This window comes from Capra hircus, chromosome 5 (assembly GCF_001704415.2).
Source record: "Capra hircus breed San Clemente chromosome 5, ASM170441v1, whole genome shotgun sequence".
NCBI classification, from domain to species: Eukaryota; Metazoa; Chordata; class Mammalia; order Artiodactyla; family Bovidae; genus Capra; species Capra hircus.
Window position 1 is genome coordinate 89,028,864 of NC_030812.1, and position 14,847 is coordinate 89,043,710.

Genomic DNA, 14,847 nt, shown 5'->3' on the forward strand with positions numbered 1-14,847 from the left:
TTCCCCTCTGCTTCAATCTGGGCTTCCCTCGTGGCTCAGTGGTAAAGAATCCAGCAGCCAAGCAGAAGACACAGGTTTGATCCCTGGGTCAGGAGGATTCCCTGGAGAAGGGAATGACAACCCACTTGAGTATTCTTCCCTGAAAAATCCCATGGCCAGAGGAGCCTGGTGGGCTACAGTCGATAGGGTTTCAAAAGAGTTAGACGTGATTTAGCAACTAAACAACGACTCCCTCAACCTGCTCACCTCACAGACTCTATTAAAGGCAACTCCATCCTTTTGGCTAGCTGCCCTGACTTCGCTGGTGGCTCAGACGGTAAAGCGTCTGTCTACAATGCGGGAGACCTGGGTTCAAGCCCTGGGTTGGGAAGATCCCCTGGAGAAGGAAATGGCAATCCACTTCAGTACTATTGCCTGGAAAATCCCATGGACAGAGGACCCTGTTAGGCTCTAGTCTATGGGGTCGCAAAGAGTCGGACACGACTAAGCGACTTCACTTCACTTCCAGGCGAAAACCATTGGAGTCATCTTATCCTCCTGTTCCCATACCTGATCCATTTGTAATTTTCATCGAGACTACTTTCAAACGACATCCAGAGCCTAACAATTTTTAGTGTCTTCACCGTAACTACTCTGGTCTTTTCTCAAGATACTGAAAAGACTGACTCCTCCTCTCCCCTACACTGATCTACAATATGTTCTCAGTGCAGGAACTGAAGTGAGCATGTTAAAACCTACATGACAGGCAAGAGACTGGTGAGTTCTCTAAGGCGGAGGGCAGAGACAAAGATGAACACACAAAGCTACACCAGGAAGTTGTGAGTAATGGGAATATTTTAACATATTTTTTAACTGTGGTGGTGGTGGTTTCATTGGTAAGTAAAACTGTCAAAATTCAGAGAATTGTATACTTTTTTTTTTCTTTTTTCCTGGCCACATGGCTTGCAGGATCTTAGTTCCCAGACCAGGAACTAAACTCAGGCCCCAGCAGTGACAGCATGAAGTCCTAACCACAGGACCATAAGGAATTCCCTTGTATAATTAAAATGGGTGAGTTTATATTTACTACACCTCAATAGAACTTTTATTTAAAAAAATCACATCAGAGCATGGCTACTCAAACTCCTCCAATGGCTTCCCAATACACAATGGAATAAAAAGCCAAGGTGTCAGTCCAACCAGATTCTCCCCAATACCTCTCTGACACTTCTACTCTCTCTGCCTCAATCATTTCCTCCAGCTACACTAGCCTTCTCACTGGTTTCAAACATACTCGGCATATTCCTACTTTAGGATTCTACACTTGCCTCTGGCTAGGATGCCCCTCCCCCTAATAACTGAATGGTTCATATCCTCACTTTCAAGCTTTTAATTTTATTAATTTACCCTGTTTATCACGTATCCCAAATTAGAGTGTAGGCATATCTGGTTTCTTGTTTTTTGTCCATTTTGTTCACTTCTGTATCATTAGTACCTGGCACATATAGCTGCTTAATATTTAAGTAAATGAACAAATTAGCCCTAATGCCACACTCCTTTTGAGTCTAGGACCACATCTTACCAACCTTAAAAAAAAATTATAATAAAAAAACTTAGAAGGTGGAAAGGGGGAACAAATGAGAAGTATGGCATTAACAGATACAAGCTACTATACATAAAATAGACTAGAAACTAGAATTTATTGTATAGTATGCAGAGTACATCATGAGAAACGCCGGGCTGGAAGAAACACAAGCTGGAATCAAGATTGCCAGGAGAAATATCAATAACCTCAGATATGCAGATGACACCACCCTTATGGCAGAAAGTGAAGAGGAACTCAAAAGCCTCTTGATGAAAGTGAAGAGGAGAGTGAAAAAGTTGGCTTAAAAACGAAGATCATGGCATCCGGTCCCACCACTTCATGGGAAATAGATGGGGAAACAGTGGAAACAGTGCCAGACTTTATTTTTGGGGGCTCCAAAATCACTGCAGATGGTGACTGCAGCCATGAAATTAAAAGACGCTTACTCCGTGGAAGAAAAGTTATGACCAACCTAGATAGCATATTCAAAAGCAGAGACATTACTTTGCTGACTAAGGTCAGTCTAGTCAAGGCTATGGTTTTTCCTGTGGTCATGTATGGATGTAAGAGTTGGACTGTGAAGAAGGCTGAGTGCCGAAGAATTGATGCCTTTGAACTGTGGTGTTGGAGAAGACTCTTGAGAGTCCCTTGGACTGCAAGGAGATCCAACCAGTCCATTCTGAAGGAGATCAGCCCTGGGATTTCTTTGGAAGGAATGAAACTCTGGTATTTTGGCCACCTCATGCGAAGAGTTGACTCATTGGAAAAGACTCTGATGCTGGGAGGGATTGGGGGCAGAAGGAGAAGGGGACGACAGAGGATGAGATGGCTGGATGGCATCACTGACTTGATGAACCTGAGTCTGAGTGAACTCCAGGAGTTGGTGATGGACAGGGAGGCCTGGCATGCTGCGATTCATGGGGTTGCAAAGAGTTGGACACGACTGAGCGACTGAACTGAACTGAACTGAACTGAACTGAAGGTAAATAATCTGCCTGCAATGCAGGAAACCGGGGTTCAATCCCTGGGTCAGGAAGATCCCCTGGAAAAGGGAATGGCATCCCACTCCAGCATTCTTGCTTGGAGAATTCCATGGATAGAGGAGCCTGGCAGGCTACAGCCCATGGGATCACCAAAGAGTCAGGACCTGACTGAGCAACTAACACTTTCACAGGTAATTATATTCAATATCTTATCATAATCTATAAAGGAATATAACCAGAAAAACAACATATATATAACTGAATCACCTTGCTATATACCTGAAACTAACACAATATTGTAAATCAACTGTATTTCATGAAGAGAAAAAGATCACATGGATAAAATTTAAGTAACTTATTTTCTATCTCACATGCTTTTTATTTAGCAAAACCCTTAAAAGTCTACTTTATCAAATCATCATGAAATATTTTTTATGATCAGTCAATCCTCAGGCCTTTTTTTTTTTTTTTTGATGTGAACCTTTTTAAAGTCTTTATTGAATTGATTACAATATTGTTTCTATTTTATGTTTTTTGGCTCTCTGGCCCTAAGGCATGTGGGATCTTAGCTTCCCAACCAGGGGTCAAACCCACACCCTCCTGCACTGGAAGGCCAAGTCTTAACCCAGAGGACAGTCGGCAAAGTTCCAATCCTCAGTTGTAAAATGATTAATATTTTCTATCTCCTATGTGTTAAAACATAAATGTAAACTTGGATAATAAATGTTAATTTCAACTTACAAAAAAAAAATAACAATTATAGACCTACCAAATCATAAACCAATGTTATCAAATTCCAAAGGAGGACTTTAACCATCACTGATAAGCAAGCTCCTAATCTTGCTGAATCCCAACAAAATTCCCAGTACAGCCATTTTAACTTTGTCTTCAAAGCCTCTAGTTTTCCTTTTGACCCTTTCTTATTTAATAAATGTATTTCCAACATTCTTTAAAAGCACATAAACGTATGGCAAACCTTTCCTTAAACCCAACTCAAACCTATTATGTACTCCAAGCTCAGAAAAGGTTCCCTTTCCTTGTGTCTAGTCTTCTACCTTCTTGTCTTTAACTTTGGGAATCAAAATCAGGGACTGTGAACTGGAAGTCGTCATAGAAGAAAAAGTGAAAGTACAAGAATATCTCATTAATAGAGGAGTTAGGAAAAATAAAAGATTCAAACCAGTAGAAATATCCATACTGATCTTTTGTATTTAAATTCTCATGCATTTTGATTAGAATATATAAAACCTAAATTCTATTTCAACTGCCAAAATTAAAGAAACTCTCTTTCCAGGGATTCAAATCACTGAGTCTGATTTAAGGTTTATCTCTACTAACTCACCTACATCAAACTACAGCAATATAAAGATGACTGGATAATAAAATGGCAAGGTGCATGAAGAAAACAACTATTAACTTCTAGTTAATCAAACTATAACAAACTAGTTATTTTTTTTATTTGATATTTTGCTTTTTCCAACAGTTATCCAACAAATACACACACAATTCTACACACTTCAGATACATCCACAGGGGGAAAAAAAGGTAAAAATTCCTTCTTTCATGAAGCTTTCATTTCATAACCATTATCTTATTTTCTGTTTAACACAAGCTTTAGATGTGCATTTTAGGGGAGACAGTATGCAGAAAAATAAGACAGGACAGGGATGTACGAAAAGAAGTCTAATGTTCTAACTTTACATATAAGGAAACCAGAGGTCAGAAAACACACCTAGTTTACTTAAAGTCAAAGACAGATCTTCAAATGCTTAGTAACCCAAATGACATCCCAATTTCCTAAATAGCTTAAATTAAAGGCTAAAAAATTTCATGTGATCTTTTAAACATAGAACCGTGGGAAATATTTGAAAAATAAAATAAAATCAGATACTTACAGTACTATGAAAAACAACACTGTGTCCCTTTCCTAAACTTTCTATATGAGCTGAGAGGTTAAAGCATATGGCTCGATGTCTTATCGCATCCAGTGTTTGTGCATCGAAGAAATCATGTGGTCGTGCTAAAAGTCAATACAAAAGCAGTAAAGAATATTTAGAAAAATGCAGATGTCTCAGAACAGTCATAATTAGTGATCCGTGTTTCACAAAAATATGCACTAAGTAGAAAAGACTGAAACAATTAACAATCTATCTGTCTAGTGTTTAAACGTCAAGATTTTCTTTGCTTTCAAAACATAGAACCAAGCTGACAAAGTTAAGGGTGTTAAGAAGCAGAACTCTAAGAAGCAAGTGTGGTTTAATTCTGCTCCTTGGTGTGTGAGATTTTAACCTTCAACCTCATGATTATACACTTTAAGTTCAGTTCAATTCAGTCTCTTTTTCATATAGTTTTGCATTTTACTCCAGGATCGCTCCTGAGCACCAGTCCCGCATTTCCAACAATATGACAAACGTCTTCATCTGTGCACTAAAACAAGATCTCACTCACCTCAGCCAAACATATGAAATACATTTCATGAACAGTTTATATTAATAGGTAATAAAAATTTCCTTCAGATTTGACAAAGTAGTAATATTAAAATTTAAAAATTTTGGAATTTTTGACATACATTTTCCTGATTATGAGTAACTCTTCTAATGATAATCTAAGAAAATTATAAATACATTTAAATGCCAATGAGTACTCCAAAATTCTTTCAAACACCCAATTGTATCAGTTATCACCTATGCGACTTTGCACAAACTGCCTGATCTTTCTTAGTTTGTTTCCTAATTTGAGAAATGGAAATGCAACAGCTATAGATGATGAGTAAAATAAATACACAGGAAAAATGCCTTAAGCCATAATGCAATCATACTGATACACTTATATCATTTTTAAAAAATAAATGGACAAACCTAGAGTAAGCAATCTTTTACTATGATCACAACAAAGTTATACACTAAAGATTTGATAAGATCATTTTTTAAATTTCTATTTTTATCCCATTAGTAACTATAAATTGTATTGTTTCTATTCCTAATAACACTGTTCAAAGTAAGGAAAGTGCATTTATTATTTTACAATTGTGGAGCTTTCTAATACATATAAAATATCTCAATATCATCTGTAATTAAAAATTAAACTTTACTGACAATAAAAGAAACAGCCTAATTTCTTGGTACAGCATATTCTAAATTACATATAGGCTAATTTACCACACTATTCTGACTTAACACATGGGTAGACTGAAACTGTCTCTACTACTCACGGAGTTCTCAGTACACCTACACACATCTACCAATTGGTATACTCAATAAAGCAATCTGAATAGCTCTTTTCTCATTGGATTTTTGCTCAAAAGGAAATAAATAGAACACCAGCTAGTAATAAACTAACAGAACCCACAAAATTAACAATGCAATGGCAATGGGAAATCAGTTTTTAAAAACTCACATTTATTTATGAGAGGAAAAAAGTCATGATTTTACCTAATGCTAAGAAACAAATCCCCTTCCTACTTCATCTGCTGCTACTGGGTGAAAAATGTGTACTTTCTCCATACTCTCCAAATATGCTTTCTCTTGAGAAGAATAAGCTTATTAACAATGACTCACCCCTCTAAATCACTCAAATCTATCACTCCTCACTCAAGATTAAACAAACACAGAGGTCATCACTTGAATTAAATTCGGAATAATAAGAAGAGCTCTCAAATTTCAGATTCTATGCATCAGACCTTAACCATTTTATGTCTACTACTAAAGGATCAAGAATACTAAACTAGAACAAGTCTCCAAAGCAGGTGTGTGTCATGATCCACTAGCATGAGGAAGAAAATAATACAACTTCTTTCTTTTTCCCATTTCTGTTTTTCAGTACTCCTTCCTGTCAATGTACACTAGCAGTGTTCCCTCTACACACTGTAAGCACATCAAGTTAAGACTGAACGCAACCATTTTTCTTAGTAAATTATACAATCAAAAACTTTTTGTTTGAAGACCACAAAAATAAAGACTATTTTCCTGTGGTTCAAAAGTATACAATCATCTAATTATGTTTGGTCCTAAATACGGAGGGGACATCTAATAATTTTGTAATTAAGCACTTAAACACTATACATATGCATCACAATAGACTGTTAAGCACTGAGACACAGACTACACTGAGTTTCCCTATTCACACACACCACTTTGGAACAGACAGGTTACTTTATTTTTACCTGATTTTTAAATGTTTAACATGTTCAAATTTTCTAAAATATTGTTACGAACAGCACCATTGTCATAATTTAAATTGTCTTAGTTCAGAATTACAATAGCCCTCAAATTCTAATTCTATAAAGTTTGTACTCTAAGTCCACATATACTTCTGCTCCCTTAGCTACTGAAGGTAAAATACACATCTGACTTCTCACAGGGAAAGACCAAGATCCTATCTGTTCAAACTAGACTAACAGTAACAGATGAGCAGAGTTGAGGAATGGTAGAAACTGAACTTGCATGAGAGTCTAAGATTAAAAACCAAACCATCTGACACACACTGCCTTTCAGTGTGTACTGAATACTTACGTAATGAGCGTCGTCTTTTGTTCTTTAATTTCCTCCTTTTGTTCATTCCAGCTTTAGAAGGAGATTCTTCTTTGGCCTTTGGCTGGCTAGAGACTTTTGAGGAGTTCTGCTGACTGAAGTGTGTGGGTACATGGCGAGCTAGCCCTCCCTGAGAAGCAAAGCTGGCATTGCAGCCACCGACGACACACTAAATAAAAAATAATAATAGTGTCAGGAATGCAGGATAAGATGCAAGCAAAATAGAAACGAGTGGATATTCTGTACTTTCACAAGTAAATACACTACTAAGAAGTACTGAAGTAATTCCAGAAAGGAGCTATGATCCATGGACAGAGAAACCTGGTACGCTACAGTCCATGGGATTGCAAGTCAAACACGACTTAGCAACTAAATCTCACCACCACCAGAGTCTTCTGTACTTGCAAAACTGAGAAAACAAGGTCTACTTAACTACCCAAGTCTCCTGGAAACTGCTATGCCAACAATGGATGCAGAGTGTTTGGAAATCACTAAAATTACAATTTTAGTAATTTCTAGTTAGATCTTAAAAAATAATATTTTCAGATCTTCTAAGAAATGAATGTTACTAAAACATTTTCCAAAAGTGATCCTCAACAGTAAAATCCACACTGGATTGCTGCAGGGTTGCCATCAGTGATTTATTCAAGTTGTTTAGTTTCTGACTTGACAACCAAACAACAAGCAGGCAAATTTGCCATATATGCCACTAAATGTATCCAACACATTATTCCCAAATGGCTCAACTCACATTTCTCTAGATTAATACCACAAAAGACTCCACATGTTTCCACAATACTGCCCTCTAGTGTGTGTAGTCTTTCAGTTGCGATACGGCTACCATTTCAAACTTCTAAAAGCACAATACAGCCCGGGAGAGGGAGAGTGAGACAGAGTGTAAGAGTGAGAGTGTGTGTGTGTGTGCACGCTCACAAAAGCAACTGAATCTTTGCAACCCCATGGACTGTAGCCCTCCCGGTTTCTCGGTCCATAGGATTTTCCAGGCACGAATACTGGAGTAGGTTGCCATTTCCTCCTCCAGGGGATCTTCCAGACCAACAGCCCTCTATTAGTAAAGATTGTAACTTTATTCACAAAATCTCTTTAAATCTGACCATGTGAAAAGAGTTCACCCTCCTGTGAGGAGCATCCTCATACTTTCAGATCACAATTAGATAATTTATCCTAGCCCATCTTTTCCACGCATTTTCAAGGCAAGAATATACTCTTATGAATATACACATTACCAGAAGCATCCTGCAAATCATAGCTATCTCTAAATATATTGGCTTACAGATTCTGATAAAAATCAGTGCTGGCTGAAACACTGCACAGCAAAATCCTTCCATAGTACCATTAAAAACTACTCTACTCATTTCACTATATGAGACATGTTAAGCACTCCAATGGTACTCAGTATCGCTAACAAAAACCTTTGACCGTTCTAAAGGGCACACTAGGTTAAGAGAGAGAAGAATGACTCAAGATTTTAGTTCAAATATTTATCTATTCCATATTCAGTACTATCAACATTAGATGCTAGAAGTGTAAGGATGGATAAGAGATATACTTTTTGCACTGAAAGTGCTTATATGTGATCAGCAAGACATATATATATAAAGCAACAACTTCAAAGGACTATCACCAAGGGTTAAGGCACAAAGAGTTATGGAACCTTGAAAAGAAACAATTAGCCATATATAGGGCTTCACAACTCATTTAATTCTTATAACTCATCAATAGTGTGGTCCTCGGATTGCCTACATCACAGAAGGCTCAGCTACAGATTCTGACCTTGAGAAAGAAGCTGGGCATCTGACGGTTGCTGAATTCTTAGAACCTAAAATCTTACTACACGTAGTTTTGAGCACCAAAAAAAGAATGATGCTTTTTCAAGTTTCCATCTTCTGCAGATTACCACACTGCCAGAAAACACCACCATCTACTACAGGAGCCACTAGTCAGATGCTGCTACTTACCACTATAAATAATGCTACCAGAAGAAACTGAATTTTTATTTTTATTTAATTATATTAATTTTTTGAGGTGAATTTCATATAACATACCATTTTAAAGTATATAATTCAGTGGTATTTAGTGCATTTACAACCTACAAATAAATACAAGGTTTATAAGGACAGCTCCACATCCTTGCCCAGACTCGTCATTTTTCATTTATTTTATTAAAACCATCCTAATGAGTATGAAGTGGAATCTCACTGTGGTTTTCACTTATTATTTCCTTAATAATCATTTTAATTTAAAACCTGATAATTCCTTCTAAATACTGAAAAAAAATTTTAAATATGGTTGGAAAACATGAGTGTGTGAATCTATTCTCCAACTGCAAATTTTATGAAATCTAAATATAGATGAAGATAGTGAGGGAGGGGGTAAATTAGTAGGAGACTGGGGTTAACATACACACACCACTATGTATCAAACAGATTAACAACAAAGACCTACTGTTTATTCAATGTCTTGTGATAACCTATAATGGAAAAGAATCTGAAAAAGAATATATGTATGTATGTCTAACTGAATCGGTTTGCATACCTATACTTAACAGTGCAAATAACAATACTTCACTTAAAAAACGGTTAAAAAATAAAATAAATATAGATGCAAGTGTTCAGAGCCTGAATGAAGAGTGCTGAAGGAGAATCACCCTGGATAGTTAGTTATGCCCTGTTCAATACATGCCAGTCATTAGACACATAGAGCTACTGAGTCCTTAACATGCGGCTAGTTCAAATTTTTTAAGTGTTGCAAGTATAAACTGCACACCAAATGGGGAAGACTTAGTACCAGAAAATGCAAAAGGTCTTATTAACTATGTATACTGACAAGATGCTAAAATGATCAAATAGGTGTGGGAGACACGGAGTTTGATCCCTGGGTTGAGAAGATACTCTGGAGAAGGAAATGGCACCCCACTCCAGTATTCTTGCCTGGAAAATCCCATGGACAGAGGACCCTGCTGGGCTGCAGTTCATGGGGTCGCGAAGAGTCTGACATGACTGAGCGACTTCATTCATTCATTCAAAGATGTTATTTAAATTATTTTCATTTTTACTTGTTTCAAGTATTTTAACACAGCATTGAAAAATTTTAAACATTAAATAACACATTCAGTTCACACGTCATTTCTGTTAAACTGTACAGTACTGCCATAGACTAAGACGTGCAGTACTTATTTTTCTTGCTTTTCCATTTTAAAAGATATCACCCCTGTATTTCCTAACACCTATTCTAAAAACATACTTTATTATTTATCTGGCTGCATTGAGTCTTAGTTGCTGCATATGGTATCTAGTTCCCTGACCAGGAAGCAAACCCAGGCCCCCTGCCTTAGGAGCTCAGAGTCTCAGCAACTGGACCAACAGTGAAGTCCCAAAGAAACATGTGTCAATTATATATTTTGTGCCCCATGTGACAGATACTTCAAGGAATGCAGTAAATAAAAGTTTTACCCTTAGATTCTTGCTTGAGTTCTGGTTATTCAAACAAATTTATGGACAAATTCCACATTCCAAATTTTAGAATTGCTACTTGACTATAATTAAGGCAGCAATGACAATAACTGTTCAGATCCAACTCCCCAGGTTTAAATTTCTAGGGATTTTGTCATACAAATCCACCCAGGATTATCCTTAATTACAAGGATTTGAATAAATTAACAGATTCCTTTTGTCCTAGGTTTCTTGACAACTGCAAAAAATAAGCCCTGGTAGCACCTAAAACTAAGAGAGTAAATACCTCAAGTTTATTTTAATCAGCAATGATTCAATGCTCAGGAAATAAAATCAAGAATGAGAATCCTAATAGAAAATTATTTTATCTTTGGTTTTGATTACTCATCAATCAAGAATCAAAAAATAAACAAAGAATCAAAAACAAATCCTAAAAAGAAAACATAAAGGAGAATTTAGAATGACAGAAAAGAGCACTTTCAATGAAAACAAATACAACAGAATCGCACACCTTTCACTAAAACACAAATTCATTTACCCTAACAGAAATTTTAAATGTCACTAATCGATATTCCACTCATTTAGTGTTTATCACGGACAACAAGGTGAGAGACAAATCTATTGCCTCAAATGGTCTTAGTGCATTCACTCCTCGTAACACAAGTGTTTCACGGTGTTGAGTGACTTTACTGTTCAAACAGTCAATGTTTCATCCACACATCAATAATGACCACCGAACATAAGCTACCACACATGGTGCTGATTTAAAAGAAAAAAGCAAACCCATGTCAGCAATCGGGAAAAACTGGTGGTTGGAAAAGTGTTTCAAATGTTGGAAAAGTGTTTCAAATGTTCTCTCTCTTGAATCCACTGAAACATTTGTTAGCTGCTATTGTGGGCATGTAGCTGTTACAAAGTTTGAAACATGGAATGACAGTTTTTTCAAACAGATTTGTTCAAATGAAGCAGCACCAAGACTGTCATTCATGGTCATATTCCCTTAAGTGCTATAAAAATCTACAAGGGGCTACTGAAACAGAGAGCAGAAAACAGAAGATACAGGAGTATTTATTAGCAAGTAATCTAAAAGAAAACAAAAATTCCAGGTACAAATGTTGGTTTCTTAGTTTTGAACGTGAGATGATAACATTGGGGGAAAGAATGGGGTGAAGGTATACGAGTACTCTCTGTACTACCTTTGCACATTTTCTGTAACTTCAAAATTTTTCTGGAACAAAATTTTTTAACATTCTCTGGTAGAAAGCACAGCCTAAACAAAACCACAAGCAGGGCAAAAGGAGATCCATTTGAGATGTACAAGTAGTTCAGTATTTGGCTGGAACACAATTCCTATGAAGATATAGTAAAGGAATAAATGAGAAGAGAGAAGCAGGTACGTATCAGATATGATATTATACATCATGCTAAGAAATACGGATGTTTTCATTTACAGAGATGGAGGAGTTACCAAGGATTTCAAATAGCAATAACTAAGTGAACCTTAGAAGATGAACTGGGAGATGAATAATACAAGAGCAGAATGAGACGTAGTAATAGTATTCACAATACACTGAGAGGCAAGCAAATTGATAGGATTTGGGAATGTATGCGGGGGCAGTATATGAGAAGTCAAGAGAAGAATCAAGAATAATCAAGGGGGGGGAGGGAAAGAAAAAAAAAGAATAATCAAGGACTCTTAAAGTCAGGGTCACTGGATGGAAGATCTTACTATTTACTGAGTCTAAAATAGAACCATGGTTGAAATGGAAAACCAAGCTTCTGTACATATTAAGTTCGAAATGCTCCATAAGACATCCAAACTGAATATTCTATTCTGGAATCCAAGAGGGAAAATTAGGGCTAGATGTAAACATCTAGAAGTAAGCAGACTATACAGAGTATTTAAAACCAAAGAACTTGATAAGATAAAAACACTTAGGATGAGAGTTTTTGACAGCAGTCTCCAACATTCAAAAGTGAGGCAGAACAGCAAAGCAGACTCCGCAGGAACAGCCACTGAGTTTCGACGGGGATGAAGAACAGGCAAGTGTGGCATCAAGGAGGACCAGAGAGGAAAGAGTAAGTTAGTAAAGACCAAGACCCCATACGCAACATTCACAGAGTAAACAGAGCATACATCTTTCTTCCCTGTGCTTTCCCCCCACCCCTCCTTTCAAAGAGCTTTGAGTTGGTATCCTCATTTACTAGAGAAATGATGTTTAATTATCAGTTTTGGTAACTAACCACATTCACCCAGTGTTGTAGTAAGTGGTACTTCTCTTACAGGGTCCCCTCATAAGAGAAAACCTTTGTAAACAGAAGTTCTTGGATTTCCCTGGTGGTACAGTGGATAACAATCTGCCTGCCAATGAGGGGACATGCTTCAATCCCTGGTCCAAGAGCATTCTATATGCTGTGAAGCAACTAGGCCTATGAACCACAACTACTGAGCCTGCTCGCCTAGAGCCTGTGCTCTGCAACAAGAGAAGTCACCATAATGAGAAACCCATGCAACACAATTGGAGTGGCCCCAGCCCGCCCCAACTAGACAAAGCACACATGCAACACAAAGATCCATCGCAGCCACATAAGGAGTTCTTAAGCACAGGTGCACATCCAAATCACCAGAAAGATTTTTTAAAATAAAGGAGCAACCAGCAGCACATCAAGAAGATTCTAATTGGTCATGGGCACAACTCGGGCACCAGAATTTGAATACCCAGTGGCACAGCTCATATAGTCAAGAAAGAATGACCACAAGACTCTTCTTAGATTTCCAAATAACCAGATCCCTACCATTCCCCACCAGTGACCAATTAGTTTCATGGGTGGGTGGGTGGGTAGGTGTGTGTGCGTGTTAAGGAATCATGTTTTGTTTTTCAGTATCATCATCCTCATTACACTTATTTTCCTTATTTATACTCAAATTGTACCATCTTTGGTCAGGGGAAACCTCCTAAAACCTGGCTGCCAAGGCTAGGTAAAATGAGTGCTTCAAACAGAGAGACACAAAAAGACAAAGGAGAATTAAAGACAGAACAGGGTGCTTAAAGTTTTGTATTATTACAGAGAATGTTGAAAAGTAAAATATTCTCACTCCCCCCAAATATACATACATATATAATGTAATATATATAAAATATCTGTGAGGTGATGGATGTGTTAATTAACTAACTGGATGGAATCCTTTCAGAATTGTAATGCATATCCAATCATCACAATGTGGACTTTAAATATCTTAGAATTTCATTTGTCAATTATATTTCAATAAAACTGGAGAGAAAAAGCAAAAAATTTTTTAAATTATCACGATCAACTACCATTATCAAACACATTACAAAGGAACTGAAGAAGGAACTTTTTCATCACCCATCACAGTGAATGATGTAATAATACTGGCATCACTGTGTCTTGTAACAATTACCACAATTTGCTTATATGCACAACTGTAAGACACGCACAGTTAACAAGGATACAATAGTTTAATCCTGATCTGATGAAATTTCTTTTTTCTTTATCACAATTTAGGCTACGTTCTTGACTCCAAAACACTTAAAACAACTGGCTATTTCGTATATAGGTCTGAAAGAAAGTCTTAAGTTTTTCGAGCAATACTCTATCACAATGAGAAGTCATTCAGATATGTCACTATTATGAAAGAACATACTGTGCTGCGGGAGACTAGCTGCTGAGGAAAAGTTATAATAATAAATACTATAATAAATACATCGGCAGACGCTGTAATCTGAGCCACCAGGGAAGCCCAATAAATACATTAGCCCATGACAACTAAGTGACTACAAGTACTGTGTTCAAAGTAAACAGAAATACTAGAGTAGAAACATATAGAAATAAAAAGAAAACTATGGAGACTATCTAAAAAGTACAACTATGTAATCTCTACCACACTATACAAATTTGTCCAGACAAGTAACTGTCACACTGGCAAAATGGAAATCAAAACCATCACCAGACATGCTGTGTATGACTAATTTTTATTTTCTTCAGTTAAGTAAAATATTACTAAGAACGGTGAGCTGAGGTCAATTAGCCATGATAAAGCTTAATACCAAATGACCAAGGAGAATGAAAATCACCACTGAAAATAAAGACCAGAGAATAGCAGAAATAATTTCAAAATCCTAGTCCTATTAACACATGTAATGTTTTTCAAACTTTAATAATAAAAGGTTTCACTAAATTTAACAAAATGGCAACAGCAACTCCCCTCACACAAACTCTAAAGGCACATACAAAGCAGGGGTATATATATAAGACAACATGAATGTGGCGAGGGG

The 14,847-nt window shown here is 36.9% G+C and overlaps 1 protein-coding gene across 1 annotated transcript in view; it reads right to left on the reverse strand.

The window, feature by feature from the left end:
* Positions 1–14,847, reverse strand: part of AEBP2 (AE binding protein 2) — a 64,493-nt gene that overhangs the window by 10,587 nt on the left and 39,059 nt on the right. Inside the window, exons 4-5 of the mRNA XM_018048413.1 lie at positions 7,059–7,245; positions 4,443–4,567 (exon numbers count right to left, since the gene is read on the reverse strand). Coding sequence (XP_017903902.1) covers positions 4,443–4,567; positions 7,059–7,245 — 312 coding nt within the window. The remainder of the gene's footprint in view (positions 1–4,442; positions 4,568–7,058; positions 7,246–14,847) is intronic.